General features: G+C 51.0%; 2 protein-coding genes across 2 annotated transcripts; one reads left to right on the plus strand and one right to left on the minus strand.

The window, feature by feature from the left end:
• Positions 1-159: 159 nt before the first annotated feature.
• On the minus strand, positions 160-2,342 carry BO86DRAFT_449447 (putative pyridine nucleotide-disulfide oxidoreductase AMID-like). Its single transcript, XM_025676715.1, has 5 exons — positions 1,656-2,342; positions 1,249-1,590; positions 836-1,193; positions 471-778; positions 160-413 (listed from the first exon to the last, which is right to left on the minus strand). Exons 1-5 carry the CDS (start codon positions 1,861-1,863, stop codon positions 370-372), a joined length of 1,260 nt encoding a protein of 419 aa, XP_025525713.1. The 5' UTR covers positions 1,864-2,342; the 3' UTR covers positions 160-369.
• A 1,743-nt stretch (positions 2,343-4,085) lies between these two features.
• Positions 4,086-18,511, plus strand: sidC (nonribosomal siderophore peptide synthase SidC; the record flags this gene model as incomplete). Its single annotated transcript, XM_025675952.1, has 2 exons — positions 4,086-4,158; positions 4,293-18,511. 2 exons carry the CDS (start codon positions 4,086-4,088, stop codon positions 18,335-18,337), a joined length of 14,118 nt encoding a protein of 4,705 aa, XP_025525714.1. The 3' UTR covers positions 18,338-18,511.
• Between the last annotated feature and the right edge of the window lie 85 nt (positions 18,512-18,596).

Here is an 18,596-nt window from a genome sequence, read left to right on the forward strand (position 1 = left end):
ATATAATCTTCAAAGACGCGCCAGACTCGAGACCTCGTAGTCTTCGCTAAAGAGAAGTGGCGCTCCTACGGACGTATTATAGGAGAGTTGAGACGAAATGGACCAAAATCAACATAGATTCCAAAAAGTAGAGCCTTCCAGAGCCTACCTGACAGAGACAATAGCTATCTAGCTAATGAAGATCACAAATATTCAAGTTCAGATCGTCTCAAACATGCTTGCTTATATAGTTAGTGCTCAAATAGCACTCCATAATCGTGACTCTATAGTCATTTTCCTCAAGTCGACTGGCCAGTTACTGTCTTGTTCAATCCCATATTTGACAAAGGCCTGCTTTGTCAGAGACATGATTAGAGATCAAAGTCAGGTCTAAGCCTGGCAAGGCTCACCCAGCTTCATGTAGTTCCAGCAGACTGTACAGCATCAGCATATAGAAAAGTGGGACTGGCACGGTCTGAGAGAGCACTTACTGCTGAAGCCCATGTCGTCACCAAACATGGTAGCGTAGGTCTTCGCACCGTCCTGCAGCCCACCCTCCGAGTCATATGCGACAGCGTTCTTACCCAGAGCAATAGCCATGACGGCCGGGTGCGGCTGCAGGTTGACAAACTCCGGCTTAGTGTTCAAAGCCTGTGCTATCATGCGCTGATGGACATTGGTGGCTGCGTAATGACCCTTGTGCATGGCAGCGCCACAGCGTTTGATCCCCGACCACGAAACAATATCGCCCACAGCAAAGTGGTCATCTGCGTTGGGAACATTGTCCGGAAATTGCAGGCTGGCCGGCAGTCAGTCAAGGCTCGATTGTATCGACTACAGGAGAAGAGGGACTTACGAGGGTCTGATCTTGACGAGTCCTTCCTCGTTCAATGCCTCTCTAGGCAGATAAGTGGAAGTCGCAACACTCTTCGAGACGGCGTTCATCACATGGCCAGCCGTGAGCTTGGTGCCGTCGGAGAGAGTAAGCTGCCAGACGCGGCGTCCTCCCTCCGTCTCAACAGCAGTGGTGTCGACAACGCGTTGTCCGAGGATGACTGTTACCCCCTGCTCGCGAAGGATAGTGCAGATGCGCTCTTTGAACGCATCAGGCAGAGGCTCGGCAGAAAGGAGGTGATCGCGAGAATGGATCAGGGTGATCTTCTGGTTGGGGTAAAGATCCTTCAACTCAGCGGCCATCTCAGCACCGACGGCACCTATAACTCATTAGCATTATTAGACACGGGGGCGGGGTGATGCGACAAGACTTACCCCCTCCAACCACCACCACGCCTTCCTTTGCGTTCTGGATGGCTTCAACATTCCTTTTTGTCTCTTCCAGGAACTCTTGACGCTCCAGGGACTGTGGTACCGTCGGGAAAGCGCGGCGTAATCCAGATGCAGCGATCAGGAAGTCGTACTTCTCTTCCCTCGATCGTCTCGTCTGGCTATCGAGGATCTGCGCCACCTTCCGCTGGCAGTCCACGGAGTGGACACTTCCCTGGATCCATTTGATGTCTGGAGTCTTCAAGGCAGGAATGTCCACAAATCTGTTCCAAGTCTTCGAGGCGTATTTCTCTGAGGCGAGTGCCTTGGGGGAGCCGATGAGGTGATCTGGAGTCATTCTTTGGATTAGTGGCTGTATGTTATAGAATAGAATCAGCGGTAAAACTACTGACAGTATCCATCCCTCTCGTCCACTAATGTGATCTGGATGGGTATGCGATGTTGAGGGGGCTGTGCATTGGGCGTAAAGTTGAAACGAGCGAGACGACCACGGCAGAGATCTATCAGCGTCATGGCTGACGCCAATCCACCGTAGGAGCCACCGACGATCAGAACGCGGAACTCGCGCGCAAGCGAGACAAGGCCCTCGTTGGACGGCATTGTGAGTGTGTCGTTCTAGTGACCTTTGGAGGTCTATCAATCTGATCTGAAGTAAGAGAGGGGAGGTAGAGGGGAGAGAGCCAATGTAGGAGAGTTGGCGGATTTGGTAGACACGGAAATTGAGTGAAAAAAAGGTAGCAAGGAGCAAAGGGGGCGCAGCCCATTCTTAAGAGTAACGCCATGATAACAAGAGTGTAACCAGCGACTTATCACCCGAGACCCGGGGACAGATGCCCAGAGACTGTGGGCCTGTTGGGGACATCTGTCACAAACGCGAACGTTCCCTTGTTGTATCGGCGGTGCCTGGACCAGACCGAAATGTTGTCTCGGGGATTTCGGCGGAGACCGAGGAAGAACTCTTCATCGAAAGCAATCTGAGGAAACTGCTTAGTGAGGTCGATTTCTCATAGTAAAGAGCTCCGGGACTCCAAGTTCAGAAAAGAATATCCCAGTGACACAGGCTCGATCGAAATCGGATGACTACGGATACCAAGTTACAAGAAGCCGGATGGTTGTTTTCCGTCTCTTTGATCCATCTTATCAGATTGGCGCCAAGTGGCGCGACCGGGTCCTGGCTGCATCGCGCCCAATCACTGGTCGCCGGAGCAGCCAGAATGCCGGAGACTCATCTGAACCTGTGACCAATGTGGAATAGAAAACGCACATTTGACAAATTCATTTAGAGACACAACCAATCGATTCTTAGAAGAGTTGGTAAAGTGGATCACACACGCACAAAGACAGAAACCTCTCTGAATCCCGTTCCGTTTATCTGATCCGTCCCTCACCGGTCGGAAGTGAGGGGGTTTCTGACTGCCCATCAACTGCAAAATTCCTACTGCTTTTGAATACTAATGCAAGACTGGCGTCATGCCTTCCATACTATTCCCTTATGCAGTTCTTCTTGAATGAAAATGGGTTAAATGGGAAGATTGGATAGATTATGCCCTACTCTTCAAGGTCTAAGCATCATGCCAGGGAAGATATACTGGGTAACAACCCCGTTATATATTTGTATCGCGGAGCCACATAGTGCAAGTTGATGATACTAGTACAGAGCCTTCATAATTCTAGGTAGAAAATAGTCTAGACTGTTAATTCCAGCCATTGCGCATTCAAGGATCCATACTCAGAAACAATCACAAGCACAGGCTTCTGTTATAGAAATCTATGACGGTGGGTAGTAAGTTGAAACCTGCGGGGGATGTTTCTAATTTTAGTATGACTATGGTGAGTTTTAACTACTTGAATCAAGGCCTACCAGAATGAATAATGTATAAGTAGCAAACCACATTCAGCATGTTACCTTTACTCAGAAAGTACGAGGATTTGACAAATTTTGCCCCTATAGTGATTAGTCAAAAGGATCCGCTTGAACCATTGAGATATAGGTGTAGTAGACGAGCAAAGCAATAAATTTGAAGAGGGAGTCACATTTCAAATAACATCAAGAGCTGAATAGTTTCTATGTAAGCCGTGATGCAGAAGTTCGCAACTCATATAAACTGTATCAGACATGCGACAACATTTGGACTGCACAGCATGCAGAATCTTATCAGATGATCTAATCAGATAAGCATGGTGCCGATAATCGGAGAAACCTCAGGCCGAAGCGAAAGGCTGGCCGGGCAGTGCTTGGCCTGAACAGTGGCCTGAGGCCGAGAGCCGTGGCGCGATGCGCGCGTCTGGCACGGAGCGCTACCGGGATCAGGGATGAGTGAGAAAAATCATGCGCTCAAACCCCCGAGCTCATCTAGCACCGTCTACCAATCTGCTTACTTCTAAATAATCACTCTCGAATTCGGATGCTACAGATTGGATAATCCTGAAATCTTGCCCCCCCACTTTCACCTCACAACCTTTTGGAAAATGTGATCAATGCCCAATGGCTTCGCGTGGTACCCGTTTGGATCCACTGCAAGTCATGCTGACCAGACACCATTTATGCATATCCTTGGAAGTTCCTGCGTGAGCAAAGTACTTGCCGCGCAACAATAGTAAATTATATCTTCTCGTTCCTGTGGCCACCTGTGTTCCCTAAACATCATTCTTTCTACCATCCTAAGAGTTATCTCTCCTGCTGTCGAGCAAGTCAGCGTCGCGGTCATCCTCTGCAGGTGCGTGACTTGTACCCCGCTTCGGACATTTCAAATCAATGGCAACCGCCCTTCCGCAAGATGAGGGGCACAACGCCTCGTTGACAACGACCTCTGCAACACACAATGCTCTCGATTCAGCCATGCCTCTTGTTTCTATCCCGACTACCAAGCTTCCTGCTCTGGATACAGTCGATCAGTACGCAGTCGACAATCCTTCGCAGAGCTCAGTAGTCCTGAGCTCCCGCGTCGAGCTTGCTTGCGATACAAATTTCCAAGCGGTTGCAAGTGACCTCGTTCAAGGATACGCTCACTTTATCTCGAGCTTCACAGGTCTGGATGAGATCGCATTCTTTGTCGCACGTCATTCAACCGCCATCTCTGGTCCACAGAAAGAGCGCGGAGTGGTCTGTGCTTCTGTACTTCGGGAAGCCGATGGTCAGCGCTGCACCATCGAAGAGGTGGACGAGCAGTATCATGACGCTGATGAAGTCCACTTCTGTCTGGCTTTGGGACTCTGCGAAGAACTTGAAAATAGCGAGCAACATCCCTTTTCTAAGGGTACTGCAAATGTGGGTTCCCTGTTACTTGCCTTTGACTGTCACCACAGCGTCTTACTGATCGACCCGCAGAATTTCACGCTATACGTGGGGCCTGCCATCACCGCTGCTACCATCCAGATCTGCTTTACCTATCCCGACCGACTGATTCCCGTAATTGCAGTGGATCAGCTGCTCAGGACTATTGCCGCTCACCTGGCGGAATCGTCTTTGTCATTGGCCTTCGAGGCCTCCCCTCCCGAGCTTTCTGTTATGAATTTCCCTCCATCTATGATACCCCCTTCACGACGCCATGATTGGAATGATTTTACTGATTCTACGATACCCCAACAACATCTTATCCACGCTGCGTTCGAGGGCTGGGCCCGGACAAAGCCTGATGCCATAGCCCTCGATTTCGTTCATTCTTTGCCTTCTGCAACTTGTTCTGCAAAGCACAGCATTCTCACTTATTCTGACCTCGACCAAGCCGCCACTAATCTCGCTGTACATATCAGGGGCCTGCTGGCGGCCCGCGATGCTGCCGATTGTGGGCGAATTATCCCTGTGTATATGACGACATCGCCCGAACTGTACATTTCATACCTTGGCATATTGAAAGCCGGGTTTGCATTTTCTCCTATTCCACAGGATGCTCCGGTGGAGAGGATACGTGAAATTCTTCAGGACATAGGCTGTCCTATCATTCTGGGTAATATACCCGAGCCATCTTTTGGGCCTTGGTCTCCTGATGAGCGTGGTGAAGATGAGCGCATGCCCGCATGGGTCAACGTAAGGCAAGTTTCCAAATGGGAGGGGCTGATTGATCGTACTCAATCTTCACAAGCTGAGAGTGTCCTTGAGAAAGTGGATATCCAGGATGACCAAATCGCCTATCTCCTCTTTACCAGTGGATCTACGGGGAAGCCGAAAGGTGTGCAAGTAAGCCATCTTGCAGTCACCTGTTCAATAGAGTCCCATGCTACGGCTATCCCGCTCCCTGGTAATCTCGAAGGTGATTTTCGTTGGTTTCAATTTGCTTCCCCAACGTTCGATCCGTCTCTCATGGAGATCTTCGTCACCTTGAGTACCGGAGCTACTCTCTGCGCAGCTGATCGAAGCCTGACATTGACTGATCTCGAAGCCACCATCAACGAAGCAAGAGCGACCATCATGATGGCTACGCCGAGTTTGGCCGCACTCTTGCGACCTTCCCGGTTAAATACCCTTCAAGCGCTCTGGACGATGGGCGAGAAGCTCAATAGGACAGTCATCGCAAACTTCTCAACAACTTCACTCGATGAACCGCATAGAATGTTGGTTAATGCATATGGACCCACTGAGGCTGCCATTAATTGCACCTATTTGGCACCAGTTGGTCGCTCGGTTCGGGGCTCAATCATTGGCAAAGCGCTTCCAACTTGCGCGATGTTTGTCTTAGACCCCAACAGTCATGAACCAAGACCGATCGCAGCGGGTCTTGCTGGTGAGCTGGCAATAGGAGGTCCGCAAGTCAGCAAGGGATATCTGAACCGCCCGAACGAAACTGCGAAGGCCTTTGTGAACAGCGCAGAATTCGGGTACTTGTATCGTACTGGGGACATGGCGCGCATCGTCTGGGACGAATCCGGCTGTCCAGTGATTGAATTTCTCGGTCGGATAACATCAGATCAGGTGAAAATCAGCGGCCGCCGGCTTGAACTTGGCGAGATTGAGTCGGTTCTGTCTACAATCCCTGGAGTGACAGAAGCTGTGGCCGTGGTACTCAAACGCGACGTTGATGTACAGGGAAGTGAGCAAATAGTGGCATGTCTGGTTGTGAACAATGGCGACGCGAGTGCTGTCGAGAAACAGACGATAACAAATGAGGCACACAACAAAGCGCAGCGATACCTATCCAATTACATGTGCCCCTCTGCATATGCTTTCTTCCCCAGCCTTCCCCGATCGAGCTCCGGCAAGGTTGACCGCAAAGCAATCTCGGCCCAACTTCGAGAATCAGGCAAGAGTGATTTTCAGTTGTACACCCCACAGGAGCCTGTTCGAGACACTACGAATGGTGTACAGAATCAGTGGGAAATTTCGGGGGACGAGAATCTATTGTCCATACAACAGCTTGTGATTGAACTTATCGCTCAGACAACAGATGAGGATATTGCTGCTATCATGCCCGATGCTGGTCTGTATTCTCTTGGAATTGACAGCCTCGGCGCAATGCGCCTTCTGCAGAAGTTACGGGATCATGATCTTGATGGCCTCTCTGTCGGCGACGTGTTGCAGTCACAGACGCCGGAAGCTCTAGTTTCCCTCGTCTTTCAGCGTTGTCAGATGGCGGACAAGGTAGACACTAACGGAATCCACGACCCGCTCCATCAGAAACTTGAAGAATTCCGTCAACGAAATGCATTCATATGTGCAGAAAGACTAGACTTGACGCCGAATCAAGTTGCCAGAGTTCTTCCGACAACAGCAACGCAATCAGGCATGCTAACCAGTTTTCTGCGTAGCTCATCTGATAAGACATCTGCGGCTCGCTCGTACATTTACCACACTGTCCTGCGGCTCGAACCTGATGTCGACTTGCCCAAGATTCAGCAGGCTTGGGATACGGTCCTTTCCAGCTATGATTCCTTCCGCACAGTATTTTGTTGGGTTGACGATGATATGGCCCCATTCGCCCAATGCATTCTTGCTCCTGAAGCAGTGCCCCGCGCTGATTGGGCTGTCTATCAAGTTCCCGAGACTGTCTCGAACGAGGCGGCTCTGCAAACTGCACTCTGCGATGCCGAAGAGGCCATTGATCTTAGCAAACCGCCTTTTCGGTTGTCTCTGGTCAATAGTCACACGGGGAGTCAGATTGTTCTGAGCATGTTCCACGGGATATTTGACGGTGGCTCGCTGCAGCTCTTGCTTGAGGATGTAACTTCTATCTACTGCGATAAGCCAGCCAAGCAACGAACTTCTATTGAGCATGTCGTGAAGCATCACTTCCAATCAGATCAGGCCGCAACTTTCGACTTCTGGAACAGGCATTTGGCACAATACTCTCCTGTCCCGTTCCCATCCTTGACCTCATACCGACCCTCTTCAGTCAAAACCACCGGCTGCGTGGAGATCACAGCCAGTATCCGTCAGGATACCCTCAAGAAGAGATCTAAAGTTATTGGATCAAGTCCTCTTTCGGTTCTTCAGGCGGCCTGGGGATCAGTCTTATTGGCTTACAGTGGTACGCCTGATCGGGATGTTGTGATGGGCAGTGTTATCTCAGGCCGACTTGACGTTGTCTCGGAGACCTGCATTGGCCCGACATTTACCACTGTTCCGATCAGACTCACTTTCGAGAACTCGCAAACCACTTCAGCTGACACCTGCACAAATCGCGCCATTACCCAATGCCTAACAAAGCTCAATGCAAGCGCTCTGTCTCATCTGCAACCTGGCTTGGGATCACTCGTTACGGCGGAAGGAAGACTTCCATACGATACACTGATAGCGTATCAAGATTTCAATGCAGGCTCCAATGCAAGTGGTATCTGGAACTCAATCCATCACCCGCCCATGGCGAATGACTTTGCAGTCATGATAGAGGTGTGGCCGTGTCCCGATTCCTCCTTAACATTCCGTGCCAGTTTTGATGAGTCCAAGCTTGATCTGAGCTCGGCACAGATGATGCTAGGGCATATGTCTGACATAGTCGAATTTATTCTCAACGAGCCAGAAGGGATATTTCTCGAAGGCCCCATGAAGACCAGATGTGACTCGAAATCATGCTTCAACCCGCAACCTAAGGTTATCGAGGAGGCAGAAAAAGGATCTCTTCTACAATCGCAGTTTGAGGAGCATGCACTGGCACACCCTCAAGACCCTGCTTTGATTTTCAAGCATAATTTGGATGACGAATATGACACACAAAATATTACCTGGTCTTACGGAAAGCTCAACGACATAGCCGAACGACTTGCAGTGCGCCTTAACCAGATCAGTGGTGAGCTGAACAACCGTCCGATTCCAATCTGCATTGAAAAGAGTCCTGCCATGTATGTTGCGATTCTCGGTATTCTAAAAGCTGGAGGCGCTTGGTGTCCAATCGACACTATGTCTCCTGCACAGCGTCGTCACGACTTGATTGCCCGGACTGCATCAAGCATTTTACTGGTTTCTAATCTTGATGGGGCCCAGCCAGAGGGTTCGGTTCCCGCTGAGGTGCAGACCATAGATGTGAATCGATTCATTGATGAAACATCGGCTGAAACGAATGGAGCGACTTCCACCAATCCTAGGTCTCAAGTCAATTCAAACGATATGGCGTACTTGATCTGGACCAGTGGAACAACCGGCGCACCCAAAGGAGTGCCGATCAAACACTCGTCCGCTGTGTCTAGTATGAGAACGCTCCAGAAGGATATTCCTACGGATGTGCCGGGGGGTGTAAGATGCTTGCAATTTTCGTCTTACACTTTCGACGTATCAATCCAGGATATCTTTTATACCTGGGGTGTTGGTGGCGTTCTAATTTCTGCTACGAGAGATATCATGCTTGGCTCGTTTTCAAGGCTAGCCAATATTACCAAAGCAACGCATGCACATTTGACCCCTGCTTTCTCAGCTGGAGTACCTCGGAAGAGCTGTGAGACATTACAGGTCATTACCATGATTGGCGAAAAGCTGACGCAGTCCGTGGCTGATGACTGGGGTACCGATATGAGGGCTTTTAACACATACGGACCAGCCGAGGTTACAGTTGTCTCGACCATCAGAGAGTTCGGCAACGAGCATAAGAATGTCAGAAGCGCGAACATTGGTTGGCCCATGGAGACTGTCTCGGTCTTCGTGACCAAGAGTCAGCGCCTGGTCATGAAGAATGCCATCGGAGAGCTGGCGCTTGGCGGTCCACAGCTCTCGCCTGGCTATCTGAATCAGGACGATGTCACGAAAGCCAAGTATGTATGGAACGAAGAGGCTCAACAAATCGTCTACTATACTGGTGACCTCGTTCGGATGCTTGCCGATGGCTCTCTTGAATACATCAACCGCGTCGATGATCTAGTCAAGCTGGGCGGCATTCGGGTGGAGCTGAGTGAGATAAGCTTCTCTCTGCGAGAATGCCATGGCCTTGTTGAAAGCATTGAGACCCTTGTTCTCAGTCGTCCGGACAGGCCAAACAGTGTGGTGGCCGCCTTTCTGTCCGCGCCGAAAGCTGCAGCCATGGAAGAGCAGGATCAATTGGTATTGTCGGGTCAATCCGCTGTCGAAATAGCTCGAGCTGCCAGGGAACAAGCTCAGCGTGTTCTGCCCGATCATATGATTCCTTCTGTCTTCCTCGTGGTGTCTAGTATTCCTAGAACACCTTCAGCCAAGATTGATCGTAGGGCACTACAAGCGGCTTATGCATCAATTGACATCGATGGCTGGGAATCTGAAACAGCCTTGGCCAATGGCTCTCTGGTTACTGCCCATGATACGATTGATGCATCCGTTGCTGCCCACATAGTCGAAATAATTTCTTCATTGGCCGGCATTTCAACCTCAGTTGTCTCCGAGTCCAGCCGGCTTGGTAGCCTCGGCATTGATTCTATTCGCGCAATCCGAGTGGCCTCTAGACTGAAAGAAGCCGGCCATCAAATCTCGGTCGTTGACGTTCTCAATTGCGTGACTGTCCAGGATTTGATGCTGCTAGTTTCTGACGCAAGTCAAGGTACTCCAGCCGAATCCTCCGAACCGTTCGACGTGAGGGATTTCAATGAAACATGGCACAGTGCCGCCGCGAATCAGATTGGAGAAAGCTTTACGATCCTTAAAGCATCTCCGTTGCAGGAAAGCTTGCTTAGTGAGACAATGGGCACTTACTCCATGTACTGGAGCAACCACTTCTTTCTCTTGGATGATATGGTGGACCTCATCAGGTTGAAGCAAGCTTGGCTCGCCACGTGCCAACGCACCGAAGCGTTGAGGACTGGGTTCATTCCTGTCGCTGAAATTGGAGAACCAGGCCCTAGTACAGCCGACAACCGGGATACCTCCATATTGCAGATTGTCTATCAGCTTCCAGACCTCAACTGGGAGGTTCTGCAATGCCCCGAATCGGATATCACAGAGCTTCGGGGTCAAAGATTGCATGATATCATGTCCACGCATCAGAAGGCCTACTTCAGACATCCACCGTGGGCTGTCACCATATTTGATACCGGCGCCGAACGTATCATGATGTTCACAGTCCATCACTCTATACATGACGAGCCTTCACTTGGTCTCATGTTGGATGACGTGCGATGTGCTTATACTTACAAGCCGCCATCCCGGGTACAGCTTACTGATGCATTCTCCCTTATCCTTCCCACCGATAAGAGAAGCAAGAAAACTAGCCAGTTCTGGGACTCACAACTGAAGAACCTTTCTGACCAAGATGCTCCTGTTTGGCCCGACCTTACTGGCAAGAGATTGCAACCGGGCGAAGTCCCAGTGTACGAGTTGATCTCAGAAGGGCTTCTTATGACCGAGCCGAGTTCCAAACTGCAGGCAATTGCAGTAGAATTGGGACTGTCGTCAATCGCGTCCATCATTCGCGCAGCGTGGTGTTACGTGTCATTAAGCTACCTTGGAGTTCCAGCAGCCGTGTTTGCTGAGACGCTCTCTGATCGTGTTTTACACCCCGACCTTGAGAACAGCATTGGTCCCTTGATATCCGTCGTACCCGTTCCATTCCACCCTAACGGAAGCATTCGGGAGATACTCGTCAGTCAGCACCGAGTTTCTGTTCAGGCCTGGAAGTACCGTCATATTCATGCTCGCGAGGTTCGAAAGTTGTTGAATCGCCAAAGAGGCGAGGTGCTATACCCTGCGGTATTCAATTTTCACATTGCCACCGATGACTCTATCGATCTCATAGAGCCTAGCATCTGGCATGAATTGGATGATGAGGTGGGCCTACACGTCGAACACCCCATGGCGTTCAATGCTTTCCAGCGCTCCGACGGTACGATCTATATAGAAGCCTCTTCAGACAGCAGGATAATGTCGCGGGCCCAGCTGTCGGTCTTTGTCCGCCAAGTTGATGGATTGGTGAGTTCAATGCTCTCGTCGATTGATGAGTCTTTCGGAAGTCTGGTCAACCATCTCCCGAAAGGTCTGCGGTCGATTTCGGATCAGCCAGTTAGTCAAGAAGTGGCAAACTCAGTGCGGCTAAGCCCAACGCATTGGCTTGAGGTATATGCTGCAAGAACTCCCGAATTGGTTGCCGTTGAGGTCGCCAGTAGCATAGCAGAGTCCGGGATCGAGAAGGAGACAATGACCTATGGTACATTGAATGCCGAGGCGAACCGAGTGGCTGCCTACATCGCCTCACTAGGTCACAAGAACAGAATGATCGCGGTTTGCTCCGAGCGAGATTTGATTTCGTATCCCATCATCATTGGCATCTTCAAGTCGGGAAACACTTATCTGCCGATTGACGACGGTCTCCCGGCTGACCGAAAAGCTTTCCTGATCGAGGATGGCAATTGCCCGCTCGTCTTCACTGAGAAACCATTTGCTGCATCCTTCGGAAATGTGCCGGAGACCTGCCAGATTACGTGCTTTGATGATCCTCAGTTCTCTGAGTCATTGACAGCGATGCCAGCCGAGGACAAGGACTACATGTCTGAACCAGATGATCTAGCCTATCTGCTGTATACCTCTGGGTCGACAGGGAAACCCAAAGGCGTCATGGTGACCAGAGGCAATCTTTCGTCATTCATCGAGTCCTTTTCTGAATTCACCTGCCGCCGTGCCCCAGTCACTTCGGAGCTTGCGGGAACTGGCAGATACCTCGCTCAAGCCAGCCGTGCCTTTGATCCTCACCTTTTAGAAATGTTCTTCCCATGGAGGCATGGCATGGCGACCGCGACAGCTCCCAGAGCTATGATTCTCAATGATCTCGGATTGACGATCTCCAAATGGGAGATCACGCACGCCAGCCTTGTTCCATCTTTGGTGGATCAGTCCAATATCGTGCCTGCGCAATGTCCCAGTCTGAAGTACATGACTGTTGGCGGCGAAAAGATATCGCAGAAAGTTTTAGATACATGGGCTTCAGCACCCGGATTTGCTCTTGTGAATGCGTACGGTCCTACCGAGGCAACAATTGGCTGCACATTCGCTCCAGTGGGCAAAGAGACGAATCTCCGTAACATTGGCCCTCCACTAAGTGCTTGTGTTGGTCATGTCCTCATACCTGGAACACTCACATACGCTCTCAGAGGCCAGACAGGAGAACTCTGTTTCACGGGTGACCTTGTTGCAAAAGGCTATCTCAACAGGCCTGATGCAACCGGGTTTGTTACCGGGCCAAACGGGGAGAAGATGTATCGTACTGGCGATATTGGACGCTTGATGCCAGATGACTCGGTCGAGTACCTTGGCCGCGGCGATGACCAGACCAAGATTCGTGGCCAACGACTGGAGCTTGGAGAGGTCTCCGAGGTTATTCGCTCCTCTTGTAGTCTTAACATCAGTGTTGTCACGACGGTCGCAAAACACCCTGGTCTCTCAAGGCAGCAGCTAATCTCCTTTGTCGCGCGATCCAACGCCCACAAAAGTGGACAAGACGCGAATGTCGCATTCCTGTTCTCGGAATTCGCCACGCTCGGTAAAGAACTGCAGGATGCGTGCAAGAGAAAGCTACCGAATTACATGGTGCCTGAGCTTATCCTCCCCATCACTTACATTCCGCTGGCGCCTCTGTCCGGCAAAGCAAACATCAAGGAACTGGCTGCTCTCTTCGCCGACCTCCCCCTTACTACTGTTTTGCAAGGTAACAATGCCTCGAGCAAAGATGGCACCATTGGTAACCGGCCTTTATCGGCCGATGAGCAGGCTGTGGTGAAAGAACTCTGCGAAATCGTTGCGGCAGATCCCACGTCAATCGGACCAATGACAAACATTTTTGAGATTGGCTTGGATAGTCTCAGCGCAATTGGTCTCTCAATCAAGCTCAGAGGAATTGGCTATCAGGCTACAGTGGCTCTCGTCATGAGCAACCCTTTCGTCGAGCAACTTGCACGTCTGCCTAGACGTTCCTCTTCGGCGACAGAGACTGCCATCTCAACTATTCGTCGGCAATTTGCTCAGATCGAATCTGAGTACAGGGAGCATCCTGTTGCAGATATTGATCCAGCTCGCACGGCTGCGATTCGACCTTGCTTGCCCCTGCAAGAAGGTCTAGTTGCACGATCCATGAATATCGAAGGCCGCCATCTTTATGTCAATCACATTATCCTGAAACTTGAGCAATCTGTGGAACTGGAAATGCTAAAGTCTGCGTGGCAAACGGTCGCCGATGACAATGACATATTGAGAACTGCTTTTGCTCCCTTCGACAAGCAGATAGTGCAGGTGATCCTTGCAGCTGATGCCCATCAAATCTGCTGGGTGGAAGAAGAGTACGACGACTTGGACGAATCGATAAAGAGGCATCAGGACAATCATGACCAGATCTCTCAAGAAATACTCTCCAACATGACTAGGTCTCCGCCAGTACGATTCTCAATTGCGAAATCGTCAAGCACCAATGAGCCTTTTGCATTGTTCATCGACATTCACCATGCACTTTATGATGGCGAATCTTTCTTTATGTTGATGGAGGATGCTGCATCCCGGTATGCAGGTGAAGAAGTGCCTGAAAGAGGATCACCGTCAGAATTCATTGAGCATGTATACACCCAGGATATGGACAAAACAAAAGAGCATTGGGTTTCGTATCTGGCTGGCTATCGCCCAACGACTTTCCGAAGTGACACCGATGCCATGGAGGATTCTGCTTTCAGAAGCAGAAAGCTCCACAGCAGTCTCAGCGAACTAGAACGGTGCTCCGCAGCACTGCATACCACCGTGCCATCTTTAGTTCAAGCAGTATTCGCGCTCCTTTTGGCGGATACTGTTGGAGCTCCCGACGTGTCATACGGTTTGGTGCTATCGGGCAGAGCCGTGTCTATACCAGGCGCATCGTCCGTTCTGCTGCCGTGCATCACCACTGTCCCAGGCCGTCTCAATGTTACCGAACTAGAAACCGTTGACGAGGTGATCGAACATGTGCAAAAGTCTACAATTCGATCTCTCGAATTTCAACACACTCCCTTGAGACACATTCAGCGATGGATTGAGGCCGATGCACCGCTGTTTGACTGCCTTTTCTCATACATCCGCACCACACCTCCTCCCAAACACTGCTTGTGGCAGGAGTTGGACAGCCACATGCCTGCAGAATACCCTTTTGCAGTTGAAGTCGAGGCAAATCATGCAACGGACACGATCCAACTGCACTGCAACTTCTCGTCGTCGTTTGGATCTCCCTACGATGCAGAGGTATTTTTGGAGAAGATGGAGGCCGTGATATCGAGTGTGGTGTCTGGCGAGGGTCTTTCTCTGGCCAATTTCAACTTATCCCGGCCCTCCACACCGGGCACACAATCTCCTCTTGTTGCATGGGACAACTCCAATTGGTCCTCCATAGAAACCCAGATTCGAGTGCACACTGCGGAGTTCTGTGGACTGACAGCAGGGGACGTCACGAAGGGTGCATCATTCTTGAGTCTTGGCATTGACTCTGTCACGGCGATTCAATTCTCCCGCAGACTTCGCGAGGTGGGGTTGAGCGTCTCTTCGTCGGACGTCATGCGATATTCCTGCATAGGTGCACTTGCCAAGTACATTGATGACGTTGCCAGCAATGGGGTCCCAGATCAGGACCCAGAAAGCGTTCAAGGTGACAATATTGACGTTGCAGTCTATGGTCAATACGCCCGCCTTCTGGACAAGGAGGACTTTATCAATGCGATGTTCGAGACCACGCCTTTGCAGTCGGGAATGATCACTCAAACCCTAGCCACCGACGGGCAGGTCTATGTCTACCCGCATCCTGTCAGGCTTGCCGATTCCGTTGATCTCACGCGCCTTAAAGAGGCTCTGATCCAGGTAATTGAAAGAAATGATATCCTGCGCACCTCATTCCACCAGATCGAAGAGCTCGGAACTTCCTGGATTGGTGTTGTCCATAGCAAACCACCACTTGAATGGGCAGAGATCACCTTGCCCTCTGACGCGAATGTCCTGTCGGAGATCGCGGCTTTTTACTCTTTCCGCGAAGAATCTAGCTTTGAAACTCCTCCTCTCAAGACTTTCTTGGTCAGTCAGCCGGAGGGCAGGGTCCTTGTGATTGTCTTGCACCATGCGCTCTACGATGGTGCTTCTATTCCATTTTTCTTCGAAGACTTGGCAATGATTTACAATGGTGATCCGGCGCCGGAGAGACCCAATTTCTCGGAAACAGTCAAGCATATTCTAAAGGGACAGGACGAGTCTTCTAAGTTCTGGACTCAAAGGTTACAGGGATATGAAATCTCTGAACTTCCTCTGCTGCCTACCTCCGAGTCTGCCGACTGTGTGTATACTTCCGAGCGACTATTGAATGTCGATCTATCTACAGTGATTGCGGCCTGTAAAGTAATGGAGGTTACAGTTCAGAGCGTGTCTCTCTTGGCTTACGCCAAATTGCTGGCTCATCTTATGGGGAAGCGTGATGTGGTATTTGGACAAGTCCTAGCGGGGCGGTCGCTGTCAGTGGCCGGAGCTGAGAAGACCCTGGGACCGCTATTTAACACTGTGGCCCAGAGAGTCAGTTTCGAGCCAAAGTTCTTGACCAACAAGGCAATGGCTCTCCGCCTGCAACAACTGACAACCGATGCACAGATGCACCAGAATGCGCCTTTGCGGACTGTGCAAAACTCGCTCCGACGGTCCAATGCCCTGACCTCAGCAGCTTTGTTTGATACTCTTTTTGTCTTCCAGAAGAGTGCGGACTTCGCCGGCAGTGTTATCAATGAGCAGACGATCTGGACCCCATATGAGGACGACAACTACACCGCACAGGCGGAGTACAAACTGAATATTGAGGTGGATCATGCAAGTCATGGCCTCGTGGTCAATGCTGCCTGCAGTGGAAAACATTTCACCCAGACCGCGCTCGATAAGCTCTTGGACGAGTATGCTGCGATCATCAGTGATATCATCGAACACCCCACGAGGTGTGCGACGATTGTGCCCGAGGGCCTTGGTGATCTTCCCATGAAATTGTCTCGGGATGTGTCGCAGGATCGTGAAGTCGAAGGTTCCGCTAAGCCTGTGCATGAAGACATAGTCCGATCCGTGCTTGCAGAAGTGGCTGGTGTTTCCGTGGACAACATCAAACCAAACACTAGCATCTTCAGCATTGGGCTGGACTCCCTGTCAGCCATTCGCATCGCCGCTCTCTGTCGCGCCAAGGGACTCAGAACTGGCGTTGCCGACATACTGCAAGGAAACACCCTTCGTGGCATCAGTCAACGGATTCAACCTGTCTCGGAGAAGAGCAAGCAATCACGGGGCTCCCTCATTCAGAACTACGAGCAGGTCGAGAAAGCTGTCCTTCAGCAACTTAGGCTGGAGAAGAGTTCGGTCGAAGCGATTCTCCCGTGCCTTGGTGGGCAGTACTATCACCTTGCCAGCTGGCTCAAGTCCGGAAGAAAACTGTTCGAACCTGCCTGGCCGTACTTTTGCGTCGAGCGAGTTGATGCCGCAAGGCTAGAGGAGGCTTGGTTCCAGCTGCAACAGAGACATCCTATACTGCGGACCTGCTTTGCAGCGATCTCTGCAACGGAGGCCGTACAGGTTGTCCTGAAGCAAGCGATGCGTGACACAAGCAAGTTCAAGGTCATTGAATATTCCTGCCCTATCACGGAAGCGGCCAAGGCCCAAGCCAGGGAAGAGGCGCTGCTTCCGTCCTCGCTGTCCACGCCTCCTGTTCGTCTGCGGCTGTTGAAGGCCAGTGATCGCGATGGTATCCTTGTGCTCATCAATCATGCTGCGTACGATGCGTGGACTATGCCAATGTTTGTGTCTGAGCTTGCCCAGCTTTATCGGGGCCAGGCGCTCAATAGCAATCCAGACTTCCCGGCCTTCGTGGATTTCTCGCTTGGCTCTCTTCGTGAGCTCGATGAGAAGCCGTACTGGTCGTCAACTGTGGGCTCAGCCACCCCTACTCTAATCAACAAAGTCCACAGCAGCGGAGAGGAGGTCTCCGGTCAACTGTTCGTGGGTGCCTGGGAAAAGGTCAAGGGCTTGTCGAGATTGGAAAGCACTTGCCGGGCTGCAGGCATCAGCCTGCAAACGGTGGTTCTCCTCGCGGTTTCTCGCAGCATCGCTCGACTTACCGGTGTCTCGGCCCCCACGATGGGTCTCTATCAAACAGGTCGTTCTGCGTCCTTCGACAACATCGACAAATTATCCGGCCCATGTCTCAATGTGAATCCATTCCGCGTTCCCGAGGTCACGCCAGGCGAGGATGTTGGTCTTGTGGAGCAGGCCCGAGCCATCCAGTCGGCCCTCGCAGAACGTGTCTCCTACGAACAGAGCTCGCTCCGAGACGTGCTCTCCTGGTCCAGCGCCCAACATACCGGGGGCCATCTATTTAATGCTTGGGTGAACCTGCTTTGGATGCAAAATGCTGTTCCGTCAGCCAACGACACGGCGGCGGATGCGGAGGTAGACGAGAGCGGCGAGCTGTTCTTGCCGTTGCAGATCGGCGTTCCGACGGATTTCATCCCATCGGAGCCCCTGGCTGAGACGGCAACGTCGGTGGCGGCTCTGGACACGTCCTTCCTCCCTGACGAGAATCTGTATATTGATATTGGCCCTGATTCTAAGACTGACTCTCTTGGGTTTGGTGTGCGGGTCGAGGGGGGGCTTTTGGATGAAGAAGAGGTAAATAGTCTTTTGACGGGGATTGCGAGTGAGATTGAGGGAATTGTTTCGGTTCTTGGTGCGGCTTAAGGTGTTGCGAGGTTCCATCAACATAAGGGGGCCAGGGGCAGCTGTTTTAACTCGTGCATATACTGACTGCTACGTAAAAAGAAATTTGTCTAATTTCGTTATTGCGTTGATAGATTGTTTTAATTGTCCTTAGAGCTAGATTTTCTACCATCCAAGTTCTGCTTTCACTCACTACTCCGCATCTTGAAGCTCTACCCAGCATTATCCGTTCAAAGACCAAGATCTACCTCCCCTGCCCCCCCCTCAAGCTATCCCTCAA

This window comes from Aspergillus japonicus (assembly GCF_003184785.1).
Source record: "Aspergillus japonicus CBS 114.51 unplaced genomic scaffold BO86scaffold_41, whole genome shotgun sequence".
Taxonomy (NCBI): domain Eukaryota; kingdom Fungi; phylum Ascomycota; class Eurotiomycetes; order Eurotiales; family Aspergillaceae; genus Aspergillus; species Aspergillus japonicus.